Raw genomic sequence first — 12359 nt, 5'->3', positions numbered from 1 at the left:
TGGCCTACACAATCATCTGGTCCCACTGACGGTTATTTCTGGTTGTGTAGCTACCTGAATGACAGGGTTTACTAGGGCAACATTCATACATCCATTGACCTGAAGTGCAGTATGTCAAGACAGGTAGCCTTCATACCCATGTACATGCTTTGTTCTGCTGTGCAGAATGCAATCCTCACTTTCAGACTCTTCTGGACACTGATGGGCGCCATATTGAGCCCTTTTTGTAGCAGTAATGGTATGATGTACCATTGCGGCACATTAAAAGTGTTTCAATTGAATTGATTCTGCATTATTTCCTTTCCTCATGTCCTTGACATTAATGTTACGAAGTTTGGTACTCTTACGGCAATTAATTTCTGTGTTATATTGTGATAAATAGAGCAAGTGTAATTACAACCAGCCAGTATTACTTGATTTCCTGTATTCCTCTTTCTTGATTTAATATTTGCCACTGTATGTAGCAGTTTTTGTCACTGCCATGCAATTCAACATTGTTTATCTGTATTAATTTGTAATTTCTTATCTGAATAAACCACCTCATTTACTTAATTACAGGAATCGAGTCTTCAAACAGGAAAACTGAGAAGCTCTGTAGTTATAAAAGATGATAACAATGTTGTAAGTATTGCCATTACTACTTAAAGAGCTCTGATGTAAAATAGTTGGCATTTTATTTTTATTTCATTTATTTATCAGGTTTCATGGGACTATGTGATCCAAAGCTACATTGTCACGGAATGGGTCAGTACATAGTTTATAGAATACAGATCAGAAAATTTGTAAACAAAATAATAATAAAGCATGAAAAAGTTGGGAGAGAGTATACAAATAATTAACTCCTTACAGAGAAAATTTCTCAAGTACTGTGAGGGACTGGTGTTTGAAATGGATGGAATGTGCTACAAGTAATCCTTTCAGCTTACTATATACACAGCATAATTTGACCCTTTTCCAGAAATGAAGGGATCAGTGTAAGTTGAAAGACTTTGGGCCAGTGTGGAATGTTTGTGCCCATTGCCAGCCTTAAGTACTAAACAATACAGCACACCATTGTAAGCATTGTGAATGCAATTTTTATTCCAGTGTGCTGCCTGCCATGTGAGAAAAAGACAGAGCTTGTTTCCCCCTCCCAGTGCAGCAGCCCATAAATTAGTTTGCAATTGCATGATTATGCTCCAACATCTCCTGCAAAAGTCCCAGTTGCATTGTATTTGAAGACTTGGTGCAATTTCAGTGGCAACAAATGTTTAATAAATGTCATAACCTTTGTATTTCATGTAGAATTAAAAAGAGAAATGTGTGGATTTTTTCCCTAACCTAATGTGAGCTGCATATAATGTGTTTACATAATTCTGAATGATCAATCTAAATACTACTAGGAGCATTATGCTAATAGTTTTGTTTAGTTATGCAGAATTGTGTTGTTAACTGATTAAGCCCTGCTAAATTTTTTATCTATATGAGTGAAGTTTTTTGTAGCATAAGTGTTGAAGTACATTGTATAACCTGTATGTCGAATTAGTGATATTATTCTGTACATCAACTTCAGTTGATGGAAACATTATATTTTGTATCACTTTCAGCATCTCGATTTTTACATTGAATTACTTGCCACTCTGTATAGCAGACTGTCATTAACATGCAAGACACCATAGTTTATATTTGGACATTTGCTATTTCTTATTTGAAAACCGATTTTTGTTTAATTACAGGAATCTGGACTTTCTATGCAAAAACTGAAAAGACCTGTAGTTTCAAGACAAGGTAGTGTTGTAAGTATCCTCATTATGATACTGATTCTCTAGATCTGGTATAGATTAGTAGTTGTAATTTCTGTGACAAAATCTTCATTAAATGTCAGTACTTATTGCTGAGAAACTTGTATTTCATATTGAACTGAACAGTGAGTGAATCAGAATTACATCTTCAGTGAGTTTGAAAAGAATATATGAAGTGCATTTTTAAAGTACCATTTTCAAATATGGCCCCTTGCACTCTGTGGTTGCCATACAGCACATCCTTGCAAAGTACCTTTAGCTGTTGGCTATTCACAAATGCCACAATGATCATTTATTTATGAGTGTTTCAAATGGCTGAGCTGATTAAAAATGTCTGCAATTGTGAAATGCACACTGTTATTTGTTTCTTAAATGCAGGAGATATGATAGTTGCCGAAATTCATTGGCAGATTAATGAAATGTATATAGAAAATGCTATTACTGCTGGAATGGTTAGAAAAAAGACAATGAGAAACAAAATGGGCGACCATTGTTCAGAACTGGTGGCCTGGTGCAGAATGTCAATAAACAAATTTGAGAATACAGACACTATAGAATTTCATCATTTCTCACACCTTACATCAGATTTCAAAAACTTTTCTGTATGAAATAGTGAAAAAAAAGTCTACAGTATCGGAAGGTGTACACAAGCGGCAGATTTCCATGAGGATTGGTTTCAGAAGTAACGGTACTGTAAGAACCTTAAAATAAGAGGAACTTATGACAGAAAGTTGATCATTGGCTGGGTTTTCTTATGAAAATAAAGTTGTTATAATATTGTTTTTGTTTTTTATTTTATTTTAAAATGCCATTTACTTTAAAAATGTGGCTTTTACTTACACATGAGTGACTGATTAAATCCTTATAATCCAAAGGAGTACATGTTATACAGTTGCATAGAACTGTAAATTGTTTGTTTTGTGTTGTAATGTGCTTACTCAATTTTTTTATAACTGAATTCATTGTTTATTGTCATAGAGCTTCAGCAAAATATACTGTAGTGAAAGATACAGTTTATCTACCAGTGTGGCTAGACTCTACAGCAACATGAGTATGGGTGATAAGTGACTTGTAAATATCATTAACAGAAAGACTGTGTAGGAAATTTTTGTATAAAAGTTTAGGTTATTATGTCAGTTTCAATCTGATCCTTAGAGCAAAGCATTTACCAGCAGATATGAAGATTTGCTAAATTATCAGCTCTATGTGCAAGTAGTAGCCAGTATCTAAGTTTTGCCATTTTAGTGTACAAATATTTTATCTTTCTAGTGTCTGAAATAGACTTTTGAGATTTAACTGCTGGATTATTGTTTCACAGCTTGTTTTACTGAGGAATATGAAGTAGTAAAAGCTCACTTTTTGTTTGTATATGCCAATGTCATATAAACAAAGTATTATTATTAAGTACAATGAGAGTGATAACAGCCCCAAATATTCCTGTTGATCCACTGAACAAGGACTGTTTTTTAATTGTGAAAATTTATCTGCCTTGTGAAATTGATGTGTCATATTTAATGTGTTAAAAATAATAATTTGAACATTCATTAACAATATTGTTACATTCCATTGTTTAATTTGAACATTTGGTACAGCTAAAAGTTAATACCTCTGCACTAGGGATGTTTTGTTGCAGATAGAATGAAGACCATTCCTGGAAAGTGTTTACTATGTAACTTGAGAAACACGGAATTCCTTTCTTTAAATTTTTGGGTTATCAGGGAAATTGTAAACTTGTAACAGTATTACTCCACTGTGTGTTAACAAAGCCACATCGGTTGACTCTGTGATGTGAATAGCCTCTTCCTTCAATGCAAGTGGTCTGTACTATGTATTTATTGTTCAACTATTTTTTTCATGTAAGCAGTGCTTGCTAGGGTTTGCTTACAACAGGGCAGGCTGTGGCGTACCAAACTACATGTGAGCCAAATGTGCAGATCACATGTAGGCTGAGGGTTGGCTTGCAAATAATTGCTGGGTACTGCAAACTTGCTATGAAATGACATTACAGTGCCATGCAGGAAGAATTTAAAGATTTAATTGTCATTCAAAGAGCAAAAAATTACAGCACTCAACAAATGGAATTCAGTGTTCTGTATATCAATAGGCATGTTGTGCTGAATTATATGCATGGAACACCTGAAGAAATTGGTGCTACAAATAGTAACTTTTCCAAAGTTGCACACATTATTCCACTGTCAGTTGCAACAGTTTATGATGGAACTGACCAAAGACTTAATGTATTACTGAAAAGTAGGTTGGTTATGTTAAGGGGCATGCCTGGAACAATTTTTTTGATTTAAAACCTGCTTTTGTTGAATTTATGAAGGAAAAGAGAGAACAGGAAGAAAAATTAGAACATCTGGAATGTATTTCAGATTTCACATTTTAAGTAAACTTGACTGCACACTGTCCACAGTCAGGCATTGCAAGGTAAAAAATAACTTATTTCTGATTTTATGGGGTTGCAATTAAAAAAAAATGTAGAATGAAGAAATTCTGACACACACACACACACACACACACACACACACACACTCCAGTTCCTTAAGCTCACTGGAAATATGAGATTCAAAGAATTCATTGTGACCTTGAAAGAATTGCAGAGATAGTTGTCTAAATGTTTTAAGGACACTGCCAAGCTTACAGCTGTTTTTGAACTGTTTTTCAAGACTGTGTGCTGTTGTAGTTGAAAATGCCCCTGTTCAGGTGCTGATGTAACTGATTTATCTACAATGTAGTTCTTGTTTGAAAGCCAAATCCTTTTACATTAAAACTGCCCACAATGTATACATTGTTTTCCTTGGGTAGGGTTTCCAAGTATCCATCATGAGGATAGAAGAGTACTACAATGTTTCAATCAATATGCGTGTGAAAAACCTTTTTTGATTTTGAAACTAAATAAGTGACAATTATATGACAACCTGATTGCAAAAATCTCTGAAATTTTGTTTCTGTCTGACAGTTTATACAAGATAAAAATTATATTGTCTTCAGCACACCAAAAATAATTAAATAATACTGAAAAGTTTTTGTTTGTGATCTATGCTGTTGAGAAATATGAAATACGTAACAAAGTCATATGCAGTGCTATTGCAGTGCCATCTAAATACAGTGCATTTCCAGGTTTTCCCCTCTTCCCCCTCATCATGCTCAGACAGTGTTCTTTGGTGCAGGGCAAAATATGCAGCCATGATGAGCACTATGGCACTTGTGCTAGGGCATGGGTCCTCAGCTGAATTACTGTTATAAATTATCCTCTTGTAAGCTCCTAGGTAAAATGTTTTCAGTTCAGATTGTGTTGTCAACCTGATTGTGTGTTGCACAGTTCACCCAGATTCTTTGAGGTAAATAGCAATACCATCTTTTATGTGAAATGAATTCAAATTCTTCATTCTGTACCATAAAATATGACTACGAATAAGACACTACGGTTTTACTCTTACAAATGTCTTAGTTAGCTTACTTCATTTCAGCTCTCTTGCTGTGTTCCTGAAAGCTGGAACCCAAATAGAATCCTTGTAGTAAAGCTGAGAAAAACTGAAGTGAGTGATTACTATAAAGGAATTGTGAGTACCATAAAAGTACTGTAATAATTTCAAAGTAATCCAGCATCTGACATAATGCCATTAACTTCAGAACTGATTTCAGGATGATCTAAGTTTCAGGTGGTTGTGTGTCATATGGTATCATATTTGCTTAACTGATGCCATATGACAGACTACCACTTGAGAATCGGTTGAGATCCTGGAACTGGTTGTTGGATTAAAAATAAGTGTATGAAGTGACTGAGGTGCTTTTATTAAAACAGTAATTCTATTAACTAAACTGTAAATTGAATTAGTATATACCTGTGAAATAAATGTGTATCGAGAACTTTGAAATAAATGTGTGCTACTGTACAGAGGAAACAAGAAACTGCAGTTGTAGGTGGACAAATGTAGGCTACAGTTTGTAGTGCAGTCAGTTTAAGGACATGTTGCTTGTATATGCAAGGGTACCTGTATACATTTGAATTTCATGACTTATTCATCCTTTATTGCACATGTTATGAGATTTCTGTAAAATGGGATCGAAAAATAGGCACAGTTGGTGATTGTTATGTAGCAAATAGATGTACATTAGCATGAAATGAGAGAAAAGTACTTTTAATATTATCTTGTCTTCATGCTTAAACTGCACACTGACACAATGAACATTATTTTGGGCTGCATAAATACCTGTGATAGAAATTGTATCAAGTGTTGTTATTTACTGCACTAATTCTATAAGTTCTGTGTATACTGATTATGGGAACATAGTACACTTTTTCTGCACCTTATTTTGAAACAAACATCAGTATCTGCAGATTTATTGAATGATTCCAGAATCTCCACCCCTTCTCCTATGTGGAGAAAGCTTTTTTCTGTGACAAATGACACTGTCATCATTCTTACACACTGTAGGGGTGAGATTAAAAGTGTTGGGTTTTCCATGATAGTGTTGAGATTGGAAGATATGCTTGCTTTCTTGCATGCAATAATCAAACAGATGAAGATATTCTCAGGATGCTGCATATGAAACCCCATCCCAAGGTCACATGACCCCCTCCTTCCTCTTTCTCCTTGCTATTTCTCTATCTTCATCTTCCTCCCATGTTGTTCTTTTCTGAACTTCTTCACTCATCCAACCAGTTTGTAAATCTTCAGTTTTTCATCTCTTTGCTGTCTAATTAGTTTTGCCCCTGTCACTCCCTCCGTTTTCATCCTGCATATCTTGCATATAGTTTTGCCTTCAATACTGCCATCTCCTTCCCACTGTCCCATAGTTACCAAAAATGATGTGTTTCTTAGTGATCTTTAATGCAGTGCAGTAATATTCACATAAACATTCTCGCTCTTGGCTTTTACCACTAGGAAGACATTTGCATGACGTTGTATGTCCTGTGCTGTGACTGGCTGTTTCAGTCTCATTGAGCATAAGCTTCTTGTTGTTTTTTGCCATATTACTTCTCACCTAGGCCCATATATTCTCATTTGGATTTAAATGAGCATGATACAGAGGAAGCCTGATAAAACTATGTCCCTTAGTATCAGTCAGTTTGTTGACCTGATAGCATGAAGTTTCTGGCTCTAACAGCACTACAAGTCCATTAACTTCACCCTATACATGCTAGGTTCAACTTTATCCTGTGGAACATTTCTTTGCACCTAGAGCAAAATATCCACTTTCCTCCACTGCATTGTTGTAGCTTTACTGAACACAACACAGTGGTATGGCATGTTGTCAATTGCTATTATCGAATTCAGAAGAATATTTTGCAGCAGAATATTAGTTTCACAGTGGTGAATTTGTTCTTGGTCTACCACTTTCATTGTAAAGCTCATGTTCAGATGTGTTGCACTCTTATTGCCAGGCCAACACAAAACACTTGGTCACTATACCTGATGACTGCAGAGCACTTCAGTGTCAGAAAATACCATTTTACAAAAAGAGCCAATATATGTAGATGCATCTAACTCATGACACCACAGGGTACTGTTTATCCACAGCATGGCAACAGGGGCATGTTAGTAACCAAACTGCTGGCAGCATAGTAGGGAAAACCAGCTCACTGTTGGTGTTATGTGGGGGATGCTGTTGGTGTTAAGTGGGGGATGGCATCATGTCCCCTCCAGTCAGCCAAACGTCAAAAGTTCGAACTAATTTTAAACACACTATATGTCCTCCATACAGGAGTTTGTGTAACAGTCAAATGATGGTATGTCTGTAGAACCACCCTCTGTGGATAATTTTTTTAAAAAGAAAACACAAGATTTAAAACTTCAGCTCTCCTTTTGCTATCTTCTATTGCTATGTCAGAGTGGTCAAGGAGTGACTGAAACAAACCATCAATTTGCTTATCGATCTTATGCAGGATCAGAATTTTCTAATGTCCTAGCCATGCCTTTCTCTAATGTATGGTGGTGGAAGTTGTATGCTTCATGCGTGAATCTTTTTGAAGAGACACAAAAATCTCTACTAACATTTGCCTGTTAATAGTTCTGCATTCTTTCTTGAACCATGAATGCAGCAGTCTCTATTGTCTCAGATTTTCCAAATTTTGTTATTAAATCATGGTGGGTATTCTTCATCCTTAATCCACTTACTCAGCACACGTTCCCAGAACGCGATTTACAATCAGTTTAAATTTTGATCATAATATTGGAAGTGAGTGATGTTCATTTATTGCCTAAGCAGCATGCTAACAACTGAATGGCTTCTGTTTCAAACATAAAATGTCTCCTGGCCTTCGTAGTGCATTAACTTTCGTAAGTCATCTGTATGATATCGTGATCACTAATCTCTGTCTCCTTACTGACACAGTTGATTAGGTCAGGCTTGTTTGCAGTGGCATGTGGTGACCATTCAAATAGCTGAAGCACAAAATATTATATTTTTAATTATATTATTATTATGTGAATTATATTTATATTATTAATAATTTATTTATTTTGGTATTTTAAGTAAACTATTCTAAATAAAGTGGCCAGCTCATCTTGACAACACTCACAACTGGTAATATTTTAAATTAAATGAATAAATATTAAAGATTGAAATTGTAATTGGTAAGAGTTTAAATTTAAAGAATAGGTATTGAAGTAATTATATCCAGTATCAATTTATACTGCTACAAGCAAAATTTTTGTTGAAAATAACTAGTTCCTGGCTTTAATCTCTACCTTAATGCTTTGGTAGACCATCTCTGCAAGATCATTAGGATCAAAAGTCCATTCTTCTCTCATAGGAAGCAAATTTGGTAACCACTTCCTCAAAGAAATGTTTCTTCTTTTTGAATTCTCGTAGTAGGTGAGCTTCAACTGAAAGTTGAGAATGTCTCTCTTCTCCAGTTGAAGTTACAGAGTAGCCATTGATCCTCTTCACAGCTGAGAACAACTTTTTTACTGAATACACACTCACTGTTATTGTATACCATAGTTAAAGTAACATATTAAATTGCTGAAAAGTTTTGTTTGGCATTGAATTAGTGCTCAGTAGTTTTGCAGGTTCACTCATGGTTGTATTTCTAAACTCATCAGTACTGTACTCTACAGTCAGCTTATTTTTCTACTGAATGGCCCAAAGAGCTTTCCATATGCACCTAAGGGCTTTATAAGCTGCTTTCAGGGAACTGGTTAAAGTATTGTCCACAGATTTAAAGCAACAATAAATTAAAAAATCTTCGAATCTTAAACAAAAGTGGGTATTAGTGTTATCAAACACTTTGCAAGAGACTCATTTATAGTTGATATTTTTCCCTTTCGAATGTTCTCCTACTTGAGACATAGTTCCTTGCAAAACTTGTTCACAGTCATCAAGTAGAATGACTATGGAGTGGCGGGTTTCTTGGATTTTATGTTCACAGTGCAAAACATCACTTGCCTGGTTCTGCAGGACATTATAAAGCATGCCATTGAAGATAAATATTCTGTTGGATGTATTCTAGAGAAAAAAACAAATTTGAAATTGTCTAAAAGTGGCAAAAATACCTTAATTGGTGGTAAAATAGCTGAATCAATTTCTTGAGGTTCTAGCATGGCACTAAACCCACTACAATGTAAAGTTCTGCTTCTGTACTCAGCATTCATCAATCTTTATGTGGAATTGCATTGCAGTGGACAGACATGTGGAAGACAACACAGAAAAATCATCCAAAAATTTAATACATTTACAAGATCTTGGGGGAAAAACTGCAAGTACATCAAGCAAATTAAAAAAATATTTAAGACTTTAGTATTTGTCTGGTGCTTTGAGACAAAACAAGGTTAAGAACATGAGTATTACGTATATTACAGAACACCAAGAATCTTTCCTTTATCTCTCCTTCATGTGATAATACATGACAGTAGAAAACTGTGCTTTATTAGACACATCTAAGGTTTTGTAAACAGTGATGGCAACAAAAGGATCATCCACAATTTCCCACTTTATAGCTGATAAAATGGTCTAACCTACAGCTTATATTGGATAGTTTTAAATTTGATTAGAAATTCCTTTAAACATAGCAGAGGTTTCTACATGCTCTTCCAAATGAGGATTGTACTCTGCAGTTTACTTCAGCAATTCCACATAATTTCTCTGGTGAATATAAATTGTTGTTCCATCATGTCAGAAGGCCAACTCTTTTTTTCTCAGAAAAACTCTGCATTAATTTGCCTTTTAAGGATATCCCTGTTTGCCTTGCTTTTAATTGTGTAGAGATATTTCATTTTTTAGCTGGTCAGCAAATGTAGTTTCTGTTCTTCTTTCCCTGAAAGCAGCAATAGCTACAGATGATTCTAGATGTTTAACAGACCAAACAATGGACAATACCAGCTAAATACCACATTTGGGTCACTGCTACTAGTTAACCAGTAAAATGTCTAGTTCATTTATTAGTATTTTGAACCAAGTTCGGTAGTTCTGATGTTGACTGCCCATTTTTAACTATCTCCTTCTTTTTTGAGAAAGAATTTGCACAAAATAGTTTAGACAAGAGCTCTTTTGTAGTACACACAGACATATTTCTATATTATTACTAGTTACTACCAGACACCTTGACAGTCTTTCATACAGATTCGGCAAACTCATAAACTGAGCATTGCAATACTATACTATTATTGATACACTCCATTACCCTGTATTATATGCCCATGCAAGCTAACATGCTTGTTGCTGAAAAACTTGTACATGGCCCATGAGCCAATAGAGGTGCATCCATGAGTCTCTCATAGCCTGAAACTGGCTCCAGTTGTGACAGAAAAGTGCACACTATGCACGACTAACAGAGCTGCACACGAAACTCTCTCACTGCACATCTAAGCTACATGGGCATTGCTTTGTCTCAGCTCACAATGGTCTGTCAATAATGTAGTGTAACAATTGTATTAGTTCTATGTGTTTCAAGGAACTGTAAGGGTTTTATGTAGATACATTGGAATAAATGTATGATTATAAGAATGTAATATATTGTTACAGTTATTGTTACCGAAGCAGTGCTTCAGTTGCTTCCCTGAATGCACACCACTGCCTGTTTGTATTTACAAGGTATAAAATATTTCCCTTTCATCTGGATTGTAGAACTAGCTATTTGAGACAGTTTTGGAGAATGTTGTCAGAACTGTGTCACAAGACTGCCTGTCCATACCACCTGCATTGAAACCATAGACATCCCAATCTATACTTGTTAGGTTAAAGCCACATTCAGCTAATATTGGATGAGTGGGGTACTTCCGTGTGACATAGCATAGGCTTCCTTTGAATCATTTTTCAACTATTACAGCTGAATTAGGTGGCTAAAAAATATATAAAGATTTTAGTTCACCTAAGCTAGTTACTTGCATCTTCATAACTTTGCAGTCAGACTCGATTTAGATCTCAATAGACAACATTTTTGTGAAGTACAATGCACACTCCCTGTCTTGTGGCATATAACCTATCCTTTCAATATACGTTCCGCCCTCATTAAATATGTGGGAGTATTCCACTTTGCATTTCATCCATCTCTCTATCCCAAGTATAATTTGAGCATGACAGTTGTCCTGAAGGATGGTGAATTCGTGGCCTTTGTTATGATGCATCAGCAATTACTTTTAAAATTGTGACATACGAAGTGTCTTTACTTTGTACGTGATCTGATTTCACTATCTGCATATCATGTGGTATACATTCATCAGAGGGCCCCAAACTATTGCCTAATCTAAAAAACCCTTGTGCTCACTCCACAAGTGCTCTGCAACCCCCCAAGTTGCTGCTTCCTCTGTGTAGTGCACTCCTGACCTAATCGGGGGAATCATACTGTTCTCCACCTCTAAATATCGATCCAGAAATCTACAGCCACAACCATTACAGAATCACTGGAGGATCTTCATGAGATCCTTCAGAAGGCCCCAAACAAAATCACCCCAATCAACTCGGGGTATGATACCGCAAATAGGAAGCTCTGCTTGCATCTGCAAGCAAGACCAGTAATCATCATCACTACCACCAGTTGCCCACACGAACTGAAGATGGCCTCAAGACCCATGTGACAGGCATCACGTTTTGCATATTAGGTGCATTGTGCTACCACCTACTGCCAGGTACTCCATATCAGCGACCTAAGTAGTCATAAGACATCATGAGATGCATTACATATTGAGTAAATTATTCCCATTGTCTTGCATATTATCTAATGGCATTCTAGCATTTTTAGTGCAACCATCTGGGATTGAATAACAACAATATGAAAGGGATAGAGTGCTACTTACCATGTAGAAGAGATGTTGATTGGCAGAGGGGCACAATGAAAAAAGACAGCTAGATATTATTAGCTATCAGACTATGCCAGTCCTCTCACACAGACACACACAAGGAGTACTTCACACCTTGGTTCTCAGGGCCCACGTTATCTCAGACCCTGAAAGTTTGGCAGCTGAGCTATCACATCTCGAAGTCACCTTTCGTCAGAACGGTTATAGTGAGAGGCAGATCAAACATGTGTTGCGCCATCAGCCTTCTGTGCAATGGGTGAGTGACGATAGCAACGAAGTGGCACCTAAGTCTACGGCCTTTTTGCCATACACAGGAAGCATTCCCAACAGG

General features: G+C 36.0%; 1 protein-coding gene across 1 annotated transcript in view; it reads left to right on the top strand.

Moving 5' to 3' along the window:
* LOC124721781 overlaps positions 1–12359 on the top strand; it is a 524867-nt gene that overhangs the window by 475146 nt on the left and 37362 nt on the right. Inside the window, exons 39-41 of the mRNA XM_047246895.1 lie at positions 559–621; positions 1716–1775; positions 5255–5347. Coding sequence (XP_047102851.1) covers positions 559–621; positions 1716–1775; positions 5255–5347 — 216 coding nt within the window. The remainder of the gene's footprint in view (positions 1–558; positions 622–1715; positions 1776–5254; positions 5348–12359) is intronic.

This window comes from Schistocerca piceifrons, chromosome X (assembly GCF_021461385.2).
Source record: "Schistocerca piceifrons isolate TAMUIC-IGC-003096 chromosome X, iqSchPice1.1, whole genome shotgun sequence".
In the NCBI taxonomy this organism is placed as follows: domain Eukaryota; kingdom Metazoa; phylum Arthropoda; class Insecta; order Orthoptera; family Acrididae; genus Schistocerca; species Schistocerca piceifrons.
This window is presented reverse-complemented; position numbering and strand designations above follow the sequence as displayed.